At 40.5% G+C, this 26,524-nt stretch overlaps 1 protein-coding gene across 2 annotated transcripts in view; it reads left to right on the forward strand.

Annotated features, from left to right (window-relative positions):
- KLHDC10 (kelch domain containing 10) overlaps positions 1-26,524 on the forward strand; it is a 65,499-nt gene that overhangs the window by 27,641 nt on the left and 11,334 nt on the right. For both annotated transcript variants that reach the window (XM_003261327.2, XM_012512354.2), the window contains 4 exons: positions 17,419-17,640; positions 21,721-21,875; positions 23,081-23,229; positions 25,457-25,541. In XM_003261327.2, coding sequence (XP_003261375.1) covers positions 17,419-17,640; positions 21,721-21,875; positions 23,081-23,229; positions 25,457-25,541 — 611 coding nt within the window. The remainder of the gene's footprint in view (positions 1-17,418; positions 17,641-21,720; positions 21,876-23,080; positions 23,230-25,456; positions 25,542-26,524) is intronic.

Below are 26,524 nucleotides of genomic sequence, written 5' to 3' on the forward strand. Positions count from 1 at the left end.
ACTTTCACAGGCTTAAGTCTCTTCGTTTGTTCGTTCGTTCATTCTTTCATTCTTTCAGTATTTCTTGATTGCTTCCTATGTGCTGTGCTAGCCTGATGATCTAAGTAATAGAGAATCAGGTAAACAGACAATTACAGAATAATTTGAGTATAATTGTTTGTAGTAAGTGTTCTGATGAGGTAGCATGCTATGGGAGCACACAGGAGAGGTATCTGATTCAACTTGGCTGAAGGAGGGTGACAGAGGAGTGGCCATGAGGATGACATCAGAACGGATGTGCTTAAAGGCTGAGTAGGTGTCAGCAGCGGAGGGTTGGATCCTCTCAAACCATGGGGATCAGGCAGCTTGAGTAAAGGCATTTAGGCAAAACAGGACATGGTGTTTTTAGAGATCTAGAGAAAGTTCAGCACAGTGGGAAAGGAATGGACAAAAGAGGCTGGAGAGGGCCCAGATCAAGTGGGCACCACCCAAGTGGAGTTTTCAGGATCAGATTTGGTTTTTTAGCTAGTGAAGAAATTTAATTAAAGGCTAATTATGAGATTATTATAGTTATCAGTGTGCAAAATGATGGAGACTGAAATGAGGGTAGTTGTAATAGGAATGGAGAGTAGGGGCCGGGCATGGTGGCCTACACCTGCAATCCTAGCAGAGTGAAGCCCTGTCTCTCTACATACACACACACGCACACACGTACAATTAGCCAGGTGTGGTGGGGGCATGCCTGTAGTCCAAGCTACTCGGGAGGCTGAGGCAGGAGGATTGCTTGCACCTAGGAGTTCGAGGCTGCAGTGAGCTATAATCATGCCACTGCATTCCAGCCTGGGTGAAAGAGCAAGGCCCTGTCTCATTAAAAAAAAAAAAAGTAGAGAATTGATTTGACATATAAGGAAGTGGAAGTGAAATTAGTTAGATGTAGATTTTAGGCAAAGGATAATAAATTCAGTTTAGTCTCTCCAGAACAACCAATAATAGCATTAATAGCATATCCTTTAACACTCAGTCCAAGAGTATTTCCAGGGAAACTTCCTTGGCAGGCCTCTCCCCTCTTTGTTCTGATGGCACCCTCCGTGTACCTACCTATATCATAGCACTTATTGCACTGAATTGTAGTTGTTTACTTGTCTGTGCCTCTCATTAGACTGTAAGCTCTGTAAGGGCAGGGACAGTGGGACAGTGCCTTTCATATCTTTATGCCAGTTTGTAGCATAGTGCATGTAGCAGGTATATCATATGTATTTGACCTTGAATTAAAGTATTGTAAAGGCCACTGTCAGAAAATAGGATGGGACTAACATTTTATTATGTTCTCAACTTCTCTCTGGTATTGGTGACAGTGAACTAATGAATTGTTGAGAACATGAAAATTCTATTGTTTAATGCTTCAATAGGTTGTGTGGTTTTGCTTGTTTGTTTCTTCATTTGTTTTTAACTTATCTATACTTTTGAAATAGCCACTTTCAAGCCTCATATTTTGGAATTCTTTGTATCACCTCTCTTTGTTCAGATTGTAGACAGTTTCATAGGGCCCATTTTCTGTCACTAGATTCCTTCGCTAGGTCCTACATCTTCTGTAAAACATATTTCTACCAATTAAAATTGTGGTGTAGTGAAAACAGTAATGGTGTAATGAAAACAATGGGTTTTATTATAAAATGGCAGACTTAACATACCCATTTACCTTTCCCTACTTCTCAGATGTCATTGGAAATGACAAAACAGACATAAGACAAAGAATAAATCATTGTAATTAAAAAAAAAAAACAGAAAAGGGAGACTTTGAAACTAGATTACTTGTGTCTGAATCCAGGCTCTGCCATTTAGCAACTGTATGACCATGGGCAAGTTGCTTATTCTTTTTTTTGCCTCAGTTGCCTCATCTGTAAAATTAGAATGATGATAATAGTATCTACTTCCTAGAGTTACTGTGAAGATCAAGAGAGACAGTATGTACAGAGCACTTAGGAGAGTTTCTTTACATATAGCAAATGTTGAATTAGTGTTAGCTATCATTATTGTTATTATTAGAATGCCAGAAGTTTTTAGAAATTTTAGGGTACTAGAAAACAATTGGAATTATATTGATGGAGGAACCAGCACAGAATAAAATGCAGCCCAGAATAGATGCTCCTGTTGCATGGTGGAAGTCAGAGAGTGTCTTAGTAGGGCTCTTTTCTTAAACTCTAAGCATAGAAGTGGCAAGTATAGGAAGGTGGAGCAGTTTTGGGGGAAAGTGGAATATCAGGGCAGGTAATGAAAGAATTGCCTTGAAAACAGTTACTTCCCCTACTCCTTCTCTCCCTTCATATAAAGTGCCCTAGCAATGGCATTAGTTCCAGGATAAAGTCATGAGAACATTTCAAGGAAAGTGGAAGATTTGCCTTGGGGAGGATCGGGCAGGGATTGTGAGCATGAATTAAGACTGGAGGAAGAAGGCCGGGCACGGTGGCTCATGCCTGTAATCCCAGCACTTTGGGAGGCTGAGATGGGTGGATCACGATGTCAGGAGATCAAGACCAGCCTGGCCAACCTGGTGAAACCCTGTCTCTACTAAAAATCCAAAAAAGTTAGCTGGCTGTGGTGGTGGTCACCTGTAATCCCAGCTGCTCGGGAGGCTGAGGCAGGAGAATTGCTTGAACCCAGGAGGCAGAGGTTGCAGTGAGCTGAGATCGTGCCACTGCACTCCAGCCTGGGTGACAGAGCGAGACTCCCTCTTAAAAAAAAAAAAAAAAAAAAAAACGAAGAAAAGACTGGAGGAAGAGTGCACAAATCAGAGCCTTAGCGAATGGACTTCTGTAGTAGATGGATGAGGAGAGTGGAATGAGAGGAGAACAAGAAGAGGAGCTCTATCAAGGATCCACATGCATTAAAGGACAATACTGTCAAAATATAGCCTGCCAATTTTGGCAATAATAAGGTCAAACTGCTTTCTTTTTCTCCACTTGTAAAGGGAAGCCTGTCTGTCAGTGTGTCACTTACCTGCAGAGACCCACACTCAGACAGACCTTCCATATTTGGGTTTTGGAGGCAGATTAATACAACTGTGTAGGAAACACATATTTCATATAATAACTAACCAATGTAGTCCTTCATTTATTAATATGAGTAGGTGATAAAGGCTCACCATACATTTGAGGGAAACTAGACTTAGAAGAGACTAAAATAAACAAAACAGCTGCCTATGGTAGAAACAGAGATAATGAAATAGAGTGGAACTTGAGGAAGTTCTAATCACAGAATGTATCTTTACAGAGCCAAGAGTGAATTAGATCCATAAATTTAAAAAAACAGCTTCCTGGCTAGGCGTGGTGGCTCACGCCTGTAATCCCAGCACTTTGGGAGGCCAAGATAGGTGGATCACTTGAGGCCAGTTCAAGACCAGCCTGGCCAACCAACATGGTGAAGCCCCATCTCTTCTAAAAATACTAAAGTTAGCAGGGCATGGTGGCACACGCCTGTAATCCTAGCTATTCAGGAGGCTGAGGCATGAGAATCACTTGAACCTGGGAGGCAAAGGTTGCAGTGAGACGAGATTGCGCCATTGCACTCCAGCCTGGACAACAGAGCGAGACTCTGTCTCAAAACAAAACAAAACAAAACATGCTTCCATGGATAAAAAGTAATGATTAATGAATTAGTTTTATGTTGAAGAATTGATTGCTGAAATTAAAACTCAGTTGGAGGGTTAAACAATACACTTAAGACCAGTTACTTTTCATAAAAATAAAATAGAGGAAATTTGCAGACTATAAAGAAGACCTACAGATAGAAGGTACATGAGGAAAATTTATCCTTTGAGGATAGATCTGAGTGATCAAGTACCCATTTCACAGGAGTTACAGAAGGAAAGATCAGACAATGGAAGGGAGAAAATTTAAAAATCTGAGTTTTCGCCAGGCACAGTGGCTCACACCTGTAATCCCAGCACTTTGGGAGGCCGAGGCGGGTGAATCACAAGGTCAGGAGTTCAAGACCAACCTGGCCAAGATGGTGAAACCCTGTCTCTGCTAAAAATACGAAAAAATTAGCCAGGCATGGTGGCAGGTGCCTGTAATCCTCGCTACTCGGGAGGCTGAGGCAGAGAATTGCTTGAACCCGGGAGGCAGAGGTTGCAGTGAGCCGAGATCACGTCACTGCACTCCAGCCTGGGTGACAGAGCAAGACTCAAAAAAAAAAAAATCTGAGTTTTCACGTATAAAGGGCACGCCAAGGACCAAACAGGAAAAAATGCAAAAACAAACCAACAAAAAGTACCTCCCTATACGTTACTAAAGTACTTACTATTTCAGAGGTACAAAACAAGTTACATAGACTCAAAACTGAAAATCAGACTGGCATGGATTTCTCACCTGCAGCATGGTTTGCTAGAAGATAAATGCCTTCAGTGTTCTGAGGGGAAATTATTCTCAAGACAGAATTCTGTACCCAGCCTCACTAATGTTTAAGTGGGGGGGGTCAAAATAAGATTTCTGAAAGTTTGTGACATACCCCATTTTGATAAAATTACTTGAAGATGTACTCTGGTAAAATGAAAAATCCAAGCCAGGAGTGGTAGCTTATGCCTGTAATCCCAGCACTTTGGGAGGCTGAGGCGGGTGGATCATGAGGTCAGGAGTTTGAGACCAGTCTGGCCAACATGACGAAACCCCCTCTCTACTAAAAATACAAAAATTAGCCAGGCATGGTGGTGGGCATCTGTAATCCCAGCTACTCAGGAGGCTGAGGCAGGAGAATCGCTTAAACCCAGGAGGCGGAGGTTGCAGTGAGCCAAGGTTGCACCACTGCACTCCAGCCTGGGCAACAGAGCAAGACTCCATCTCAAAAAAAAAAAAATTATAAGAAAAACAAAATACACTTACCATTCATTAAGTGGAAGTGAATCATCACAAAGGTCTTCATCCTTATTTTCTTTACACTGAGAAAGCTGAGGAGGAAGAGGAAAAGGAGGACTTGGGCTTGCTGTCTCAGGAGTGGCAGAGGCAGAGGAAAATCTGCATATAAATAGACTTGTGCAGTTCATACTCATTTTGTTCAAGGGTCAGCTGTATAACATTCTGTAACTAAAATTAAACAAATTGAGAGTTGTACTAAAGGTCCTAGAATTTTTTGTTTTAAAATTTACAGGTGTAATATTATCTACTTACTAAAAGAAAAATTCAAATAATACAGAAATACATAGGGTGAAAAGTCAGGATCCTTATTGCAAGCATATATAACATTTCTACAAATCAAGTTCAAAAAAGACAGTTCAATGAGAGAATGTATGTAAGAGGCTTAAGCAGGTGTTCTTAATCTGTTCTTGCACTGGTATAAATAAATACCTGAGACTGGGTACTTTATAAAGAAGAGGTTTAATTGACTCACGGTTCTGCAGGCTGTATAGGAAGCATGGTAGCATCTGCTTCTGGAGAAGCCTCAGAAAGCTTTTACTCATGGCAAGAGGCAAAGTGGGAGCAAGTGTCTTACATGACAGGAGCAGGACCAAGAGGAGGTGAGGGGAGGTGCTACACACTTCTAAAGAACCAGATCTTGTGAGAACTCACTCACTATACAGTACCAAGGAGGTATGGTGCTAAACCATTCATGAGAACTTCACCCCCATGATCCAGTCACCTCCCACGATGCCCCATCTCCAACACTGGGTATTACAATTGAACATGAGATTTGGGCGGGGACACAGATCCAAACCATATCAGCAGGCATTACCCAAAAGAAAAATTCAAATGGTCAATAAACATGAAAAGGTGCTCACCCTCATTGTAATGAGAGAAATGAATATTAAAACCACGAGAGCTCTACAAACTCACAGGAATTTCTAAATTAAAAAGACTGACAATGGCAATACCAAATATTGGCAAGGATGTGGAACAATAGGAATTCTCACATGCTGCCCTTGGATATGTAAATTGGTACAACCATTTTGAAAAACATTTTGGCTTTACCAAATGAAGGTGAAGATTTGCATACATTAAGATTCAGAAATTCCATGTTTAGATTTATAGCCAACAGAAATGCGAGCCCTTGCAACATGCACTTGCAACATGTGCAAAAATGTTTGTAGCAACATTAAGAACCACAAATTTGAAACAACCCAAAATGCCTCTTCACACAACTTAGACTGGATAAATAATGATATATATTCATACAAGTAATTAATATTTGGCAAGGGAAATGAACAGACCACCTCTGTTCCCCTAGAACAGGGATGAATCTCAAAAACTTAATTGTGAATAAAAGAGCCCGGAAAGAAAATATACTATATTATTCTACATACTATATTATTCTATTCAAATACACTTTAAAACTAGGCCAAAATAAACAGTATTGTTTAGAGATGCATACCTAGGTATAATAAAGCTATAAAAAGACAACAGATTTTTTATGATTGCCCTAAAAATCAGGAAGTGAAGGGAGGTTGGAGGGTGTGATCAAGACAGGCAGTCAGAGGGTTTCTGGGTGCTGGCAGTATTCTGTTTCTTGACCTGGATGATGATTATATGTTCCTATTTTAATAATTTGTTAAGCTCTTTATGCAGTATTGTGTTTCTTGAGCTGGATGGTGGTTACATGTTCTCGTTCTAATAATTTGTACATTTAAGGCCGGGCGCAGTGGCTCACGCCTGTAATCCCAGCACTTTGGGAAGCCGAGGTAGGTGGATCACCTGAGTTCAGGAGTTTGAGACTAGCCTGACCAACACGGTGAAATCCTGCCTCTACTAAAAATACAAAATTAGCTGGGTGTGGTGGCGTATGCCTGTAATCCCAGCTACTTGGGAGGCTGAGGCAGGAGAATCGCTTGAACCCTGGAGGCGGAGGCGGTGAGCCAAGATCACACCATTGCACTCCAGCCTGGGCAAAAAGGGCGAAACTCCGTCTCAAAATAAATAAATAAATTAAATAATAATAATAATTTGTACATTTATATTTATGTAAATTTTAATGCATGCCATATTTAACAATAAAAGGAATTAAATTTAAAAAGCAAAGATCCTGCCTCACATCTTCACTCAACCACCATTAACAGGCGAGTCCTTCCAGATGTGGTTCTTTCTGAAGAGTGTTAAAAAAATGAAAATTGGCCGGGCGCGGTGGCTCACGCTTGTAATCCCAGCACTTTGGGAGGCCGAGGCGGGCGAATCACGAGGTCAGGAGATCGAGACCACGGTGAAACCCCGTCTCTACTAAAAATACAAAAAATTAGCCCGGCGTGCTGGCGGGGGCCTGTAGTCCCAGCTACTCGGAGAGGCTGAGGCAGGAGAATGGCGTGAACCCGGGAGGTGGAGCTTAGAGTGAGCCGAGATTGCGCCACTGCACTCCAGCCTGGGCAACAGAGCGAGACTCCGTCTCAAAAAAAAAATGAAAGTTTATTTTTCAGAAAGTATTAGGGGTAATAAGATACAGATCTTTGTAGGGGAAAAAAGAAAGCTTATTTCAATAAAATCAGAAAAGTGGGAAAATAAAGCAAGAAAAAGTGGTAAATAAAAAATACATAAGATTGCAGGGACAAATCTAAATAAGAAGAAATCAAGATCAAATGGACCTTATTTGTGGAATGCATTTAGTTTACTACTTTAATAGGCTTAAAGAAAAAGTGTGACTTTGCTGTATTAAATAAAGCATTTAATAAAATTTGATATTTAATGTGTTCATTTTGTTACAATGCATCCAGTACCCTTATGACATGTGCTTTTCTGTATGTTACATTTGAATACAAACTTTGTGTTGGGCGCACAGTGGCTCATGCCTGTAATCCCAGCACTTTGGGAGGCTGAGGTGGGAGGATCTCTTGAGCCCAAAAGTTGGAGACCAGCCTGGGCAACACTCTGTCTCTAAAAAAAAATTAAAAATTAGCCGGGCATGGTGGCACACACCTGTGGTCCCAGCTACTTGGGAGGCTGAGATGAGAGGATTGCTTGAACCTGGGAGGTCAAGACTGCAGTGAGCAGTGATTACACTGCTACATTCCAGCCTGGGCAATAGGGCAAGACCCTGTCTCAAAAATACATAAACAAATAAACCCCACATCCATTCCTGGTAAGGGAAAACATTCTTACGCTTCCAGGGATAAAAGAAGATTTATTTTATGACAGAATACTATAAGAAACCAGTAGTAAATATCACATGTGATGTATCATTTATTGATAAGAAACCAATAGCAAACATACATAATGGCAAAACCTTACCAGTATCCTCATTAAAGTAAAAAAACAAGACAAAGATGTCCACTGCCATCTCCACTATTCAACCTTGTTCTGGAGTTTTCAGCCAATACAGTAGAAGACCAAGAAAAAAAAAAAGAGAAAAAAGAGAAGTACACATATTGGGAAGGAAGAGTTAAAGTTGGCATTAATAACATGATCTGATTGTCTACCTATAAAATTCAAGATAATTCGTGATAACTAATACTAGAGTTCAGAAAATTGGCTGGACAAAATTTAAACTTGCAAAAATAAACCACCTTCCTATACATTAACAGCAACCAATTAGAAAATAAAAGAGGTATCTAGTTACAATTGTATGGAAATTTATGAAGTACTTAGAAATAAAAAAAATAAACTGTTGACGAAATACAAAACTAGCTGGGCGACCAGGTGCCATGGTTCATGCCTGTAATCCCAGCTCTTTGGGAGGCCGAGGTGGGCGGATCACCTGGGGTCAGGAGTTCAAGACCAGCCTGGCCAACATGACGAAACCCAGTCTCTACTAAAAATACAAACATTAGGCTGGCGTCGTGGCACATGCCTGTAATCCCAGCTACTCGGGAGGCTGAGGCAGGAGAATTGCTCGAACCCAGGAGGTGGAGGTTGCAGTGAGCCAAGATCGCTCCACTGCACTGCAGCCTGGGCGACAGAGTGAGACTCCGTCTCAAAAAAAAAAAAAAGCCAGACACAGTGGCCCGTACCTGTAGTCCTAGCTACTCTGGAGGCTGAGGCTGGAGAATGGCTAGAACCGGGGAGGCAGAGGTTGTAGTGAGGTGAGATTGCGCCACTGCACCCCAGCCTGGGGGACAGAGCAAGACTCCGTCTCCAAAACAAAACAAAAAAAACCCCTCCCCGGAAAACAACAACAACAACAACAACAACAAAAAACTACCTGGTTGAGATCGTGTGCACCTGTAGTCCCAGCTACTCCAGACGCTGAGGTGGCAGAATCGCCTGAACCCGGAGGCGGAAGTTGCAGTGAGCCGAGATCACGCCACTGTGCACCAGCCTGGGCGACAGAGCGAGACTCGTCTCAAAAGAAAAAAGAAACTATACTCACGGACCTCAAAAAAGACAAGAATAAATGGCTAGGGATTATGTCCCTTAATGGGCTATCCCAGATAAAATCCTCAAGGGACTTTTTAAAAATTGAATTTTAATTCCCATAGAACTTCCGGTTTAACAGAAAAATTGCAAAAATGGTAGAAATTCTCCCGTATCCTGGCCGGGCGCGGTGGCTCACGCCTGTAATCCCAGCACTTTGGGAGGCCAAGGCGGGTGGATGGCTTAAGCTCAGGAGTTAGCAGCCTCAAGACCAGCCTGGGCAATGAGGCGAAACGCCGTCTCTACCAAAAATACAGAAAAAATAGCTGGGAGTGGTGGTGTGCGCCTGGGGTCCTAGCACTCATCAGGATGCTGAGGTGGAAGGATCGCTTGAGCTCGGGAGGTGGGGGTTGCAGTGAGCCGAGATTGCGCCATTGCACTCCAGCCTGGGCGACAGAGCAAGACCCCATCTCAAAAAAAGAAAAAGGAAAAAAATTTCTCCTGTATCCTTTACCCAGATTCCCCAAATGTTATTTTCTCTTTTACTTTATCCTGCTCCCTCTCTTCTCTCCCTTCCCCCCTTTATACACAATACGTACATACGTATTTTTCTGTTTCAACCATTTGAAAATTGCAGACATGGTGTCTTGCTCTCTCTCTCTTTTTTGTTTGAGACAGGGTCTCACCCTGTCGTCCAGGCTGGAGTGCAAAGGCGCAATCTCAGCTCACTGCAGCCTCCACCCCCCAGGTCCAAGTGATTCTTCCGCCTCAGCCTCCCAAGTAGCTGGGACTGCAGGTGTGTGCCACCACGCCCTGTATTTTTTTAATAGGGTCAGGGTTTCACCATGTTGACCAGGCTAGTCTCGAACTCCTAAGCTCAAGTCATCCACCCGCCTTGGCCTCCCACAGTGCTGGGATTACAGATGTGAGCCACTGAGCCCAGCATGTCTTTTTTAAAAAAAATTTTTTTTAATTAAATTTGTTTTAGAGATGAAGTTTTGTTCTATCACCCAGGCTGAAGTGCAGGGGTGCAATCATAGCTTACTGCACTCAAGTGATCCTCCAGCCCACCTCAGCCACCCATGTAGCTGGGACTACAGGAATGCACCACCATGCCCGGATAATTTTTTTTGGCGGGGTCGGTAGAGATAGTGTTTCACTATTTTGCCATATCTCTTTATGTCTATGTACCAAAGTGTTTGCTCCTGAAAAACAGACATTCTCTTCCATAACTGCAGAACCTGTATCAAAATTAGGCATCAACACTAATTATTAATCCTATAAATAATGGGTAAAATTAATACTAGTATATAAGTTACAGACCTTGTTTCAGATTTGCCATTATTATTTTGCCACTATCCTAATAATGTTCTTTTTGTTTGTTTGTTTGTTTTGAGACGGAGTCTCGCTCTGTCGCCCAGGCTGGAGTGCAGTGGTGCAATCTCGACTCATTGCAACTTCCACCTCTCAGTTTCAAGCGATTCCCATGCCTCAGCCTCCTGAGTAGCTGGGATCACAGGCGCCCACCACCACGCCTGGCTAATTTTTGTATTTTTAGTAGAGATAGGGTTTCACTATGTTAGTCAGGCTGGGCTCGAACTCCTGACCTCAGGCGACTTGCCCGCCTTGGCCTCTCAAAGTGCTGGGATTACAGGCATGCCACTGTGCTGGGCCAATAATGTTCTTTAATAGCAATAGAAAATCTGAGATTGTGTGTTGCATTCTGTTGTCATGTATCTTTAGCCTCCTTCAGTGTTGAACAGTTTCTCAGCCTTTGTCTTTTTGACATTGATATTTTTGAACAGTTGCAGACTAGGTATATTGTAAAATGTCCTTTTGTTTGGGTTTCTCCCCATTTTCTCATAGTTACATTCAGCTTATATGTTTTTGGCAGGACTACCACTGAAATAATATTGTGATCATCTCATTGCACATGATGTTGATTGATTTGTCCCATTACTGGTGATGTTAGTTTTGATCACCTGGATAAGATGCTGTCTGTCCATGGGACTTTTTATAGACTTAACAAACTCTTTCTAAAATTCATTGCAAAAGTAAATGGAGAAAAATAGCTAGAAGTTTTTGGGAAAAAGTAATACAAAAGGGAATTTGTTCTAAATATTGAAAGATAGTTCAAAGCTACAATAATTAAAACAATGTGGTAATGAGGGCCAGGCATGGTGACTCACACCTGTAATCCCAGCACTTTGGGAGGCCCTGTGGTAGGATATGCTTATATAACCAAGAAGTAATATTGTGAGCTGGTGTGAATGGATTGCTTTGGTCTGAGCAACTTGGGCTCTGGGAGTAGTAAAAAGTTCTACCTGCCATTTGGGGGATATGGGAGAGCTAACTGGATCAAACTTCCTTGGCTTTCCTTGAGGCTTCTAGGTCCAACAGAGGACCTGTCTTTTGTGGTAGAGGTAATTGTGGCCTTTATATTTGGAAAGAAGTAACCAGTTAAATAGATTAATCATTTAGGCTGTTTGATATTTATAACTAATGAATACTTTTAACAATAAGTTTTTTTTTTAAATGGCCTTACCACAAATGTTCATTAGCACATCTGGAGGTGGCTACATCTTGTAAGTAATATACTTATTAAGCAGTAAATGTTATGTACTACTTTATTTACAAGCTTTTGCATTTAAGCTTCTGTGATGTTCTTTTATATATTTACATATTTTTTATATATATTTACATTCATATATTCTTAAAGAGAATAAATTTTGTGTCCAAGGGGATTAGACCTGAATATTGGGATTTTCCTAATTCTACTCTAGAACATGTCGATTTAGTATATGATAAAGGTGGCATTTCAAATAAGTATAGGAGGGGTGGCTTTCTTTAAGTGGTTTGGGGACAGTAGCCTGTTTATTTTGGGAGGAAAAATTAGAGCCCTACCTTATACAACACACAAAAATATAAATTCAGATGTATTCAAATTCTGAATATAAAAAATCAAAACATGAAATTATTTGAAATAAATGAGAATATCTTAATCATTTTATAATGATGCAGAGGTCAATGAAATATAGAACAAGGGAGCTGTAAAAGACAAAATTGAGAGACTGAAAATCTCTGTATGTTAATAGATGCCATAAACAAAAGACAAGGAGCAGGCTGGAAGAAATACATATAAATAAAGAATTTGGGGCTGGGCAAGGTGGCTTATGCCTGTGATCCCAGCACTTTGGATGGCTGGGGTAGGAGGATCATTTGAACTTAGATTAGAAGTTCAAGACCAGCCTGGGCAACATAATGATACCTCATCTCTACAAAAAATAAAAATAAAAAAAGTAGCTAGGTGTGGTGGCTCATGCCTATAGTCCCAGCTACTTTAGATGCTGAGGTGGGAGGATCACTTCAGGAAGAGAGGTTGAAGCTGCAGTGCACTGTGATTATGCTACTACGGGATCTCACTCAGCCTGAGCAACAGAGTAAGACCCTGTCTCAAAGGAAAAAGAAAAAAAAATACACAATGGTGAGAAAACCTAATAGATCTAAAAAGCAGGCAAAGGAGATGATCCGGCAGTTCCAAAAAGAAGAAATACAAATGGGCCAATAAACATGTGAACTAGTAAAATAAGGGAAATGCAAATTAACCTGACACCAATTTGTACCCATCAGATTGGCACAAATTTGAGAAGGTTAAAGAAAGCATGAAGAAGTAGGCACTCGCATAACATTGCTGGGAGTAGAAATTGGTCCATTCTATTTGGAGAGCAGTATGGCCCTATAACAGTATCGTGTCTATTAAAAAATTTTTGTTTTGTATTTTGTATTTTTTCTATAAAAATTTTAAATGCATATTCCTTTGACCTAGAAATTCTACCTCCAGAAATTCTCATACATTTGCATACAAATATATGTAGAGGAAGCTTTGTTACAATATTATTTGTAATAGTGAAAACATTGGAAACAACTTAACCTTCTGTCACATCTCAGACAGCTAGCTTCTTTCTGCCTTTGGGCTAGAAACTAAAACCCGTTTCCCTGGTTACCATAAGTTCCTGCTTGCTCCCTGGGTAAAGAGCAAGTCCTTGTGACATGGAAGAGAGAATGGGTCAGACATCACAGGGACATAATGCTTTAGCTTCATGTTCCCTTCTGGATATTAAGTGTTCACCTGTGAATACAGGTTCTGTTTTAATTTTTTGCTCTTACATTTTCCACTGGGAGTTCCTGAATCAGGTAAACCAATTCTATGGTAGATTTTATTAGCAGCAAGTAATTTTTAGGAAAATGGGATTTGCACATGGAGAATTTGGGGGAGGATTTAGAGAGCTACTTTAGACCCTGAAACACAATTTCAGTTTTGTCAAGGTTGAGGAGCCTATGCTGTATTTCACCTAATAAAAATTGATGCTTAGTCTCCGTGGCATTAACCCAGACAGACAAATTCCCATGGTTTATCCAAAATGGAATGGCTTTTTAATACGTTAGTCACTCTTGGGTTATAAATATGAGAAAGAAATCTGTAGTTACTGGTGAGAGAGAAAGAGGAGTTGCCTTTTTACTCTCAGCTATGAGATTCCTTGACAGGATGTTTAATATTTATCAAATATTGATTAGATACTCTTTACCCAAAAGTGTGATTTGCAGAGATCGTGAAATTATTAACAGAAGCCAACAGTTGGGCTGGATCAGCACTGTGTCAGAAATAGGTGAACCACAAAATTAAAATTTTTCCAGTACCCACATTTAAAAAAGTAAAACAGACAGGTAACATTAATTTTAATATTTTTATTTAACCCAGTATATTAAAAATATCATTTCAACATACAATCAGTATGAAAACTAATAATTTTACATTCATTTTTGGGTACTAAGTCTTTGAAATCCAGTGAGTATTTTACACGTAAAGCACAGCTCAGTTTGGACCACCCACATTTCAAGTGCTCAGGAGCCATGTGTTAGGGCTCATGGCTACTGATGTGGGCTGTGCAGGCTGGACTGTAAGCGACTGTAAGCTCCCGAGGACAGAGGTAGTCATTGCCTTATCACTGTATCCCCAGCACCTAGCACAGCACATGGTACTTAGTACATAGACAGCATCCAATAATAACTTTTTTTTTTTTTTTTGAGACGGAGTTTCGCTCTTGTTACCCAGGCTGGAGTGCAGTGGCACAATCTCAGCTCACTGCAACCTCCGCCTCCCAGGTTCAAGCAATTCTCCTGCCTCAGCCTTCCGAGTAGCTGGGATTACACCTGCCTGCCACCACATCTGGCTAGTTTTCGTATTTTTAGTAGAGACAGGGTTTCACCATGTTGACCAGGCTGGTCTCAAAATCCTGACCTCAGGTCATCCACCTGCCTTGGCCTCCCAAAGTGCTTGGATTACAGGTGTGAGCCACCATGCCTGGCCCAATATTTTTGACCTGAATGAGTGAGTAGAGAAATACAAAACCATCTTTTCACAGACCCCTCAACTGTGTAATCCATGTGAATTGTATTTGTCACAGAGATAGTTGGCAATAAACTTATAACATCACCTTCCCTGCTGTACAGCCATTTAGAGAAAATGTAGAATAGACTGCATTTCTTTTCATATTTGCGCAAAAGCAGCTTTAAAAATTATCTGTTGGCTTCAGGTAATACAGCAAATGACAGAGATTTTTAGAGTTCCTGTCTGCTGACCATAGCAACTCTGTTAGATTTCTTCTTTAAATTTGTCTTGCTAATTCTTAGAAAGAAGCATTTGTGTCTTGAGAAGAACATTGCATAATCCAACACCCATTCCCTAAACCATGTATCTGTTAGGCGTAATAATACCAAAGTCCACTGAGAGTTAGACACTGTTTTAATCTTCCCTGTCACCGTTTACTTTGGCCTAACGTTAAAGTCAACCAAACTTTTAGTACCTGTTATGGATCTCCACCTGTTTTAGGTGTTGTGGGTGATATGGGATAATTATTATACATGACCTTTGCCCTTGAGGAGCTTGTAATCTATTTGGAAGAGAAAAACAAAGTGACAAAATGCGTAGAGAAAATTAAATGTCAAATAAGTTGATTCCCCGTTTGTTTAGTGTTTGCTGTGTGCCCAAGGCTTGGTTATAGAAAGGTAAATACAAATGTATTCCTTTTCACTCAGATAGCTCACAGCCTCCTAGAAAGTTACATGTATAAGCCAATAAACATTTCAACATGACAAATCTAACAAATCTTTGAAGTGCAGTAATAATATCCCAATATGCAAATGAGGAAGCTGAGACTAAGTGAGGGTCAGTGACTTGCTCAAAGTAGCAATTAGAAAGAACTTGGATTCAAACTTAGACATTTATAGGAGCTCTTATTTTTTCCTCCATACCGCACTTTCTATTTCAAGAGTCCTGAAAAGAGAAATTGAGTTCTTCATTTAAAGTAAATCATAGCTTAGTAAATTTGCCAGCTGATTATAGTTTGCCTGATATTCAGGTATTTACATAGTTAAGGTGTGATCTTATTAATTGTACATGTATACACTAATATATGAGTAGTATGGTACTGAACTGGAAGGGTTCATTTGATGAAAAGGGTGGTGTGCACTAGACTTAGGTATTTCCACAGGTAGGGATTGATGGGTAGGCAGGTAGGTAGACTAGGCCAAGGTGTAAGGGAGGAACTCTGGGCTTTCCAAGCAGAGAGAAGTGTGAGAAATTGACAGTAGGACAAGGTTAGTAGGAGAAAAGCTCTAACATGTTGGGCAGGGGACTTGGTACTTGAGTGGTGAGGAACCATCAAAAACTTTCAAACACGACTAACAGGTTGGACGTGAGTGACTCAGTGATTCACTGTTCTTTGTTGCTCTCAATCTGTGCACAATTTCAGCTCTTGTTTAAAAATATAACCTTAGAAAGTGGGATTTTGATTTTAAAAATTAAATATAGAAGGCCTGTATTAGGTTGGTAATAAATGTATAACACGTTTATTAGGTGTCTAGTGTTGTCCTAAATATTAACTTTATACTAGTTTCTATTACCAACATAAAAAAGTACATTCATCTTTAGGGTCACAACTATAGTAGCTGCTCATTCCATCCAATATGTATTTAAGCACCTTTGGTTCTGAAGTTAGGCAAGGGTTTGTATAGATTGGTATAAACATTTTAAGGATAACAGAAATTACAATAAAGTTTTTTTTTTTTTTTTTAACTCTAAAATAACCTCGAAGTAATTTTTAGGAAACTAGTTAAGCCGGCCGCAGTAGCTCATGCCTGTAATCCCAGGACGTTGGGAGGCCAAGGCAGGCGGATCACCTGAGATCAGGAGTTCAAGACCAGCCTGACCAACATGGAGAAACCCTGTCTCTACTAAAAACACAAAATTAGCCAGGCATGGTGGCGGGCACCTATAATCCCAGCTACTTGGGAGGCTGAGGCAGGACAATCACTTGAACCTGGGAGGTAGAGGTTGCAGTGAGCTGAGCTTGCGCCACTGCACTCCAGCCTGGGTGACAGAGTGAGACTCAGTCTCAAAAAAAAAAAGTTGATATAATTTAGACTTCAGGACACTTTCAAATTTAAATTGTAGAAATAGCTTTTCTTAGTAAAGCTCTTAATAGGATGAAAGATGCTCTCTGAGATAAATATAAGGAGATTCTTTGTTAACCACCATAATATCCGGGATGTTATTTAAAGTCAAAATTTTACTGTAACTCCTTAACAGCCAGTTTTCATTTTAAGTGTATAATTATATCTTGTGGAAAAATCGTAGATTTTATGTGTGTGTATTTTTATTTATACATGACTCATTCATATTCGTGATTATATTTATTTAGTTCTCTAATATTCACAGTTTAATTTAGTTGGCCTGTGTTTTTTTCTCCTCTAAGGAAATAAGAAAACTTGTCCTGTTAGCTTTTGGATTATTAAACCTTTCCTCCTTCTTTTCTTGAAAATTTCAAGTTGTCAGCCATTTTCTTGCATTTATCATGCTTTTTACAGTTATCAAAATCTGAAGGTAGTCATAAAAAATAGAAGTAGAGACTCGCTCCTTAAAATCTTAAGTAGTATATGTGAATAAGAAGTATTATTAGGAAGTATATCCATGTTATAAATCTAAACAAATAAGAAGTATATCCATGTTATAAATCTTTCCTGATCCCCTTTTAAGGCTAAAATGGTTGTTACCTAATTTTGTTTGTGCTTTTAAACTGGTAGGACACCTGTGGAAAACTGTCCTCTTCTCTCCTAGGCCACAGACCTCCACCAGCACGAAGTGGACATCGTTGCGTGGCAGATAATACCAACCTATATGTGTTTGGAGGTTATAACCCAGATTATGATGAATCGGGAGGGCCTGATAATGAAGACTATCCTCTCTTCAGGGAACTCTGGAGGTATCATTTTGCTACAGGAGTATGGCACCAGATGGGCACAGATGGCTACATGCCCCGGGAATTGGCATCTATGTCACGTGAGTGCAAGCAGTTCGTAACTCCTGACTTTATGAAATGTCTGAGAAGCCAGGTTCAATGTCCCATATTCCTCGTTAATAATTTATAACACTATAATGTGCTTTCGCCCTGTGGGTGGATAGGCTTTTTACTAGGGTAATAACATAGCATGGTGATTCCAAATTATTTGAGTCCTGAGTTTGAATTCAGCTTGTCAGGTGAGTTTTAGCTTTAATTTCCTAACTTGTAAAATGGGATTAATAATATCTTAGAGGGTTCAATATAAAGTATCACATATATGCTAGGCCAAATGTAGTAGAAGGTCAACAAATGGGGCTTATGACGATGACAGTTAATAGCTATTGAGCAAAGTACAGGCATACCTCAGAGATGTCCTGGGTTTAGTTCCAAACCACCAAAATAAAGCGAGTCACGCAACATTTTTGGTTTCCTAGTGCATATAAAGTTATGTTTACACTATGCACTAGTCTCTTTAGTGTGCAATAGCATTATCTCTAAAAAAGTACATACCTTAATTAAAAATACTTTATTGCTAAAAAGTGCTAACAACCATCTGAGCCTTCAGCGAGTTGTAATCTTTTTGCTGGTGAAGGGTTTTGTCTCGATGTTGGTGGCAGCTGACTTATCAGGGTGGTGGTTGCTGAAGGTTGGGGTGATTGTGGCAATTTCTTAAGACGACATTGAAGTTTGCTGCATCAATTGGCTCTTCCTTTCACAAAAGATTTCTCTGTAGCATTTAATGCTGTTTGATAGCATTTTACCCAGAGTAGAACTTCTTTCCAAATTGGAGTCAAATCCTCTCAAACCCTGCCACTGCTTAATCAACTAAGTTTAAGTGATATTCTAAATCCTTTCTTGTCATTTCAACAGTGTTCACAGCATCTTCACTAGGAGTAGATTCTATCCCAAGAAACCACTTTCACTGAGCACAGTGACTCATGCCTGTAATCCCAGCACTTTGGGAGGCCGAGGCAGGAGGATCACTGGAGCCCAGGAGTTGAAGACCAGCTTGGGCAACATAGTGAGACCTTTTCTCTACAAAACATACAAAAATTAACCAGGCATGGTGTTGCACGACTGTATTCCCAGCTACTTGGGAGGCTGAGGTGGGAGAATGGCTGGAGCCTAGGAGGTTGAGGCTGCAGAAGCTGTGATCATGCCACTGCGTTCCAGCCTGGGTGACAGAGTAAGACCTTGTCTCAAAAAAAAGAAAAAGAGGCCGGGCATGGTGGCTCACACCTGTAATCCCAGCACTTTGGGAGGCTGAGGCGAGTGGATCACGAGGTCAGGAGTTTGAGACCCAGCCTGGCCAACATGGTGAAACCCTGTCTCTACAAAAAATACAAAAAAAAAAAAAAAAAAAAAAAAAAATTAGCTGGGCATGGTGGCAGGCGCCAGTAATCCCAGCTACTTGGGAGGCTGAGGCAGGAGAATCGCTTGAACCTGGGAAGGCGGGGGTTGCAATAAGCCAAGATCACCCCACTGCACTCCAGCCTGGGCAATAAGAGTGAGACTCTGTTTCAAAAAAATAAAAATAAAAAAAATTAAAAATCTGTTGTTTAGTGTAGCCACTTAGCTAGATCTTCTGGATAACTTGCTGTAGCGTCTGCATCAGCACTTGCTGCTTCCCTTTGTACTTTTATGTTATGGAGATGGCTTCTTTCCTTAAACCTCTTGAACCAACCTCTGCTAGCTTCCAGCATTTCTTATGCAGCTTCCTTACCTCTCCCCACCTTCATAGAATCGAAGAGAGTCAGGGCCTTGCTCTGAATTAGGCTTTGGCCTAAAGGGAATATTGTAGTTGATCTTCTGTCCAGACCACTTAAACTTTCTGCATATCAGCAATAAGGCTGGTTTGCTTCCTTATCATTCGTGTGTTCACTGGAGTAGTACTTTTAATTTCCATCAAGAACTTTTCCTTTGCATTCACAATTTCGCTAACTGTTGGGTGCAAGAGGCCTAGCTTTCGCCTGCCTTTGCTTTCCACATGCCTTCCTCACTAAGCTTAGTCAATTCTAGCTTTTGATTTAAAGTTAGATATGGTAGACTCTTCCTTTCACTTGAATACTCGGAGGCCATTGTAAGGTTATTCACTGGCCTAATTTCAATCTTATTGTGTCTCAGGGAATAGGGAGGCCCGAGGAGAGGGAAAAAGATGAGGGAATGGCTGATTGGTGCAGTCAAAACTCTCACAGCATTTATTGATTAAGTTCACTGTCTTATATGGGTGTGGTTCATGGCGCCTCAAAACAGTTAACAATAGTAACATCAAAGATCACTGATCAGTGCTGGCGTGGTGGCTTAGGCCTGTAATCCCAGCAATTTAGGAGGCCAAGGCAGAAGGATCACTTGAGGCTAGGAGTTCAAGACCAGCCTGGGCAATGTAGCGAGACCCTGTCTCTTAAAAAAAAAAAATTAGCTGGGCATAGTGGCCTGTACATATAGTCCCAGCTACCTGGACATCTGAGGTGGGAGGATCACTTAAGCCCAGGAGTTCAAGGCTGCAGTGAGCCATGTTCATGCCACTGCACTCCAGCTAGGCAACACAGCAAGACTCCGATTCAAAAAAATAATAAATAAAGGCTAGGTGTGGTGCCTCACCCCTATAATCCCAGCACTTTGGGAGGCCGACATGGGTGGATTGCTTGAGCCCAGGAGTTCAAGACTAGCCTGGCCAACATAGCAAAATCCTGTCTCTCCAAAAAAATACAAAAGTTAGCCAGGCATGGTGGCACACACCTGTAGTCCCAGCTACTTGGGAAATTGAGGCAGGAGGATCACTTGAGTTCTGGAGGTCAAGGTTGCAGTAAGCTGTGATCGTGTCACTGAACTCCAGCTTGGTGACAGAGCAAGACCCTGCCTCTCAAACAAACAAAGAGTTTAAAAAAAAAAAAAAAAACCAGCTGGGCGTGGTGGCTCACGCCTGTAATCCCAGCACTTTAGGAGGCCAAGGCAGGTGGATCACCTGAGGTCAGGAGTTCGAGACCAGCCTGCCCAATGTGGTGAAACCCCATCTCTACTAAAAATACAAAAATTAGCTGGGCGTGGTGGTGGGCACCTGTAATCCCAGCTACAAGGGAGGCTGAGGCAGGAGAATCACTTCAACCCAGGAGGTGGAGGTTGCAGTGAGCTGAGATCATGCCACTACACTCCAGCCTGGGAGACAGAGCAAGACTCCGTCTTAAAAAAAGAAAAAAAAAAGCCACTGAAATAACATAGGAACACTATTTTGAGAGAGAGAAATAGCATATGTATGAGTGAAGAGAATACGCGTGTACAGTGTGCATGTGTATGTTTGTGTGTGTGGTGGCAGGAACAAAAGAGCTACAGGAGGAAGAACACCAAAGTTACCTGCAGGATATTGGTGTGTTTTGTTTTATCTGGTAGAGGATTAAAATGACAGAAACCATAATTGTAAATTTAGAAATCATTCTCCTGGCAAAAACAGAATGTCCCTTTAGTCCCTTTATTCTGAGTCCCCTTGGGTCTTTGCTGAGGCAAAGATGATGCTTCATTTTTCTCTGCTTTGCTGCATGCTTGAACTGTCTTCAGCAGCAGTGGTATACTGGGTAGACTGTAGTTCATAGAACTCAATATTGTTATACACAGTATTTAGTGAATTCCATAAATATGTATTGAATACGTCATATATGCCTAGCAATGAACTATGTGATAGAGCCCATATAGTGGAATTAGATCTTTTTCTGCAGAACTTTGTAGTATAGGCTATGTATCTCTTATCTGAAATGCTTGGGACCAGAAGTGTTTCGCATTTCAAATTTTTTTTTTAATATTTGCATTGTACTTAGCATACCAAATCCAAAACTTTGAAATCCAACATATTCCAGTGAGCATTTCCTTTAAGCATCATTGTTGGTGCGCAAAAAGTTTTGGATTTTGAATTAGATTTCAGATTTTCAGATTTGGTACGCTCAGCTACTAGTTAGGTGTCAGTGGTTTGAGCTATCTTATGAGATCATTAAAGCAGATATGTGTAGCTTCTCAGATACTCTGGGTTTATGTGGGAACAAATTGCAGGTAGCCATTTGTGAATGGAACTTGTGCTTCTCCTTCCTCAGTTGTGCTGCATGGAAACAACCTGTTAGTGTTTGGAGGTACGGGCATCCCATTTGGAGAGAGCAACGGCAATGACGTCCATGTGTGTAATGTGAAGTATAAGAGATGGGCTTTGCTCAGCTGTCGGGGGAAGAAACCCAGTCGTATATATGGACAGGTACCAATCTGTGGCCAGTCATGGTGTATTTGTTCATATTTTTCTAGTCTGGGGATGGTGTTAGAATATTTGTAATTGTTACCATTTTATTTTAATGGAGAAGAGTTCTTTGTGGTTAGTGCTTGATTTTTTAGTTCTGATATAAAATTATAATTTGCAAATCTGGTTATGTGCCATGTTCTTTTCTTTTCTTTTCTCTTCCTTTCTTTTCTTTTTTTTTTTTCACTTTCTGTTTCTAATTCAATGTAGGTCAGGATATAGACCTGTATGGAAGTTCCTTTAAATGTTAGAACCCCACCTCCACCTCCACCCTCACCCCCCGTGAGAGATTGGGCTTCACTATGGTCTGGGTCCTGGTCATTTTTAGAGTGATTCTTGCGTAGATGAGAAAGCACTTGGTGAAGAAACTTTTACATGGATCTGAGCTAAAACATACATTATGTAGAGATTAGTTTAGGTTCCAGCGCTTCAAACCTTAGATCTGAAAAGTTATATCCAGAAAGATAGGGAGCAACCCACCATACATCAGAGACTCTTTGAGAGTCTAAGCTTAAAACAACCAAGCTTTGACTTCTTTCTTGACTCGCTGGCATTAGTACTGATAAACAGCTTCTGAGCTTAACTTCAAAGGAGCACATACTGGATAACTTTGTTGCTTCCACAGGAGGCATTTAAACTTAAGAAGTGGCCATAACAATAGCTGAAACTTTCATTGAAAAGAGTCCAGTGGAAAACATCAGATTCCTTGAACTGCTAATTAGGGTTTCTACTTAGCAGATTGTGGTGGCTTATTTTCATATCTGCTGCTTCTTGAGAGCATTTTTCTTCAGACTGCTTATAGAGAGAAGCAGCTTTCAACGGAAATGCTTATGCCCATGAGCTAGAAATTATTTGATCGGCCAGGACCCTTAAGAATCATCTTGGCAGGTAGGACTTGCTTTCCAGTTGAGTAAAGCTTCACCTTTCTAAAGGTGTTTTCCAGGTTCTTAAAATAATCTCTGGGTTCTCTAAAATCTTTATTCTTTTAAGAGTCTGATACATTAAAAGATTAAAATACAAGAGAATTTCATAAAACCTGATTTGGAGGTATCTGGTAAGTTTAATCTTTAATTTACATTCTTTAATCAAGTGTAAAGATTGTAAATGTTACATTCTTTAATCAAGTGTTAACAAGTCGGTCTTATTCACCTTTCCTTGTTATCCAGGCTATGGCCATCATCAATGGCTCCCTTTATGTCTTTGGAGGTACAACCGGCTATATTTACAGCACAGACCTGCACAAGTTAGATCTCAATACCAGAGAGTGGACACAACTGAAACCAAACAACCTATCCTGTGATCTACCAGAAGAGAGGTGAGGTTCTAGGATTCAAGCATATTTATTCTTTCATGCTAACATTTGACCTCTTTCAGAGTGTTGGCAATATGAAGAAAACCCTTTGGCCCCAGTTAGAATAACTAACTGGCTGTTGGATGTTAGATCTCAGGTAAGTAGTAAAGAAAGGTCCATAGTAAAAAAAGTTCTTCTGGTGAGGAAATAATATTTCCTTCTAAACTATAGAATTTTTTCCATGTCATTTCCTCTTACACTTTAGTCTTTCTGCATTAGGAAGATAGTAACACTTTGAAGAAGAAACCAGTGGTAGCAACTGTAACCAAATTTCATATTACAGGCAAAACAGTTACTGTCCAGTTACTTTTTGATTTCCCTTTTTTTTGAGAAAGGGTCTCACTCTGTCACCTAGGCTGGAGTACAGTGACATAATCATGGCTCACTGCAACCTTGGCCTCTTGGGCTCAAGGCATTCTCCCATCTCAGCCCTCCGCCCAAGTAGCTGGGAATACAGGCATGTGCCACCATGTCTGGCTAATTTTTTGTACAGATGAGGTCGCACCATGTTGCCCAGGCTGCTTCTCAAACTCCTAGGCTCAAGCGATCTGCCTGCCCTTGGCTTCCCAGAGTGTTGGGATTACAGGTGTGAGCCACCATGCTGAGCCTGATTTCCCTTCTTAACTTGCATATTAGAATTCTTTGGTTCATTCTCTCACAGACATATCCTCAGTACAGGGCACAGGGCCATCCCCACAGTGATGCCCAGTGAATGTTGATTGGATAGATGGAAGGAAGCTTGCATGGATGGATGGGTGATGAATGATGGATGGATGGATGGATGGATGGATGGATGGATGGAAAGATTATTCATTTTAAGTGCTGTGTTAAACACTCAAACATCACATGGTTCTCTCTAGTTGCCTTCTAGTAGCAGATCTGTATCTTTCACTTTTCTTTCCTAATAGCAGTTGCCTCTTCATAGAATTAAACTCACTGTGGCTGGGCGCAGCCTGTAATCCCAGCACTTTGGGAGGCTGAGGTGGGCGGATCACGAAGTCAGGAGTTCAAGACCAGCCTGGCCAACCTGGTGAAACCCTGTCTCTACTAAAAATACAAAAAAAGTTAGCTGGGTGTGTTGGTGGTCACCTGTAATCCCAGCTGCTCGGGAGGCTGAGGCAGGAGAATTGCTTGAACCCGGGAGGCAGAGGTTGTAGTGAGCTGAGATCGTGCCACTGCACTCCAGCCTGGGCGACAGAGCAAGACTCCGTCTCAAAAAAAAAAGAAAAAAGAATTAAACTCACTGAAACACTTGAAGAGATTTTTTTTCCCCTCCAGTTTGAAAGCAAAGACAGTAAACCATTTTTTACTAACTCTATTTAGATGAATCCAGTGTCTCTTTGTTGCCTCTTTAAACAAAATAGCATATAGGTGCTAAGGAAGAATTTAACTTAATTGTAGACTGTTAGTGGACTGATCATTGTAAAACTACCATAAGAGGACTTGGGAGTTGGCCTCTTACTGGAATGATTTTGATGTAGTTTATTTTATCAGCAACAAGGCCTTCAGGTAAAGAAGGAAATAGATTAAGTTTTCAAAGTATTTTCACATGGTTGCTTTCTTTAAGTCATTTTATGGACATATCATAAATTATTTAAGCTTTTAGCTAGACTGCCTGGATGAAAGTTCTGAGGTGTTTCATGTTATATCCAGAGTTCTGTGTAGCATAATCTTCTGCTAAATAAGTATCTTAATTTGCAAACTCATAGTCTAAGGTCTCTTAATGTAGGCAGATCACTTTTTAAAACTATGTAATAATTTCCCCTTTATACAAAGTTATCACAAAAGATTATAGAAAAATCTACAAAATACAAATTAGCAAAATGAAGAAAATAAAAATTCAAGTCTAAACTCAAAGATAACCAGGTTTAATGTTTTGGATTATATCCTAATAGCCATTTTCTGTACATATTTATGTATCTATAAATTTTTAATGTAATTGATTAAAAAAATAATGACACAAAAAGTTCTCAATACATTAACCGCCATCTGGTGCCTACTCTGTTATTGGTTGCATACTAATCCATTTTATGTACATTCTGTAAGTCATATAACCAATTCACTATTGTTAAACACTTAGGTTATTTCCAATAATTTATTATTATAAATAATGATGTAATAAAAAACCTTATAGCTAAATCTTAGTTCATTTTTCACTTAATTATAAATGAATTTTATTGTAAATTTTCAGATACCGACATGAAATCGCACATGACGGGCAGAGGATTTACATCTTGGGAGGTGGTACTTCCTGGACAGCATATTCCTTAAACAAGGTATATTTTTTAAAAAAGAAAAAAAGGGAGAGGGAGAAGGATAGAAAGAGGCTTGCGTCAACTAAGCAAGATAATTCTGTTACTTTAGATATTTTAATTTTTGAGCACATTCCTCATTAACACCTATTTTGTGTTGGATGCACTTTATAAGGTCGAACCCTGTGCCCCAAAATGCTTTCAGTTGACAGGTGTTATTTATCACACACTGAAAATACTTTATAAAAATTATCCCCTTATGCTGGAAAAGGAAAGTGACTAAAAGGAAGGCATAGTAGCTTGAATGGAGCAACTAATTAGAATTGGAACCAGCATTATCAGAATGTCACATCCGCATCATCATCACTGCTGTATATCTAAAAAGAACAGGCTTGTTTAGGGTTGCACGTCACGAACTTGAGAAAGCTGAGCTCTGAAGGGCTGTTATTCATCCATCCCTGTGGCATTTCTAAAATGTCATAGTCACACATCCCAGGGGATCCTAGATTAGGCTGTAGAGCCCCTGGACTGCTTGGAACCTTAATAGTCTTTTTCAAGTTTTGTCAAAACTGAATTCCCACATTCCCTTACAAACACTTGTTTTTTTCTGTTATAAAAATGATACATGCCCCTTGTAGAAAATGTGGAAGTTGCAGAACAACATATAGAAGAAAATCAAGCATCACATGCACTGCAGCTTCTCATTCCAACCTTTTTTTTTCATTTTTTCTGTGAATTTTAAAAAGTGGGCTGGGTGCGGTGGCTCATGCCTGTAATCCCAGCCCTTTGGGAGGCCGAGGCAGGCGGATCACCTGAGGTTGGGAGTTCGAGACCAGCCTGGCCAACATGGTGAAACCCCATCTCTATTAAAAACACAAAAAATTAGCTGGGCGTGGTGGCGGGCACCTGTAGTCTCAACTACTCGGGAGGCTGAGGCAGGAGAATTGCTTGAACCTGGGAGGTAGAGGCTGCAGTGAGCCAAGATCGCGTCACTACACTCCAGCCTG

Source organism: Nomascus leucogenys, chromosome 13 (genome assembly GCF_006542625.1).
Source record: "Nomascus leucogenys isolate Asia chromosome 13, Asia_NLE_v1, whole genome shotgun sequence".
NCBI lineage: Eukaryota > Metazoa > Chordata > Mammalia > Primates > Hylobatidae > Nomascus > Nomascus leucogenys.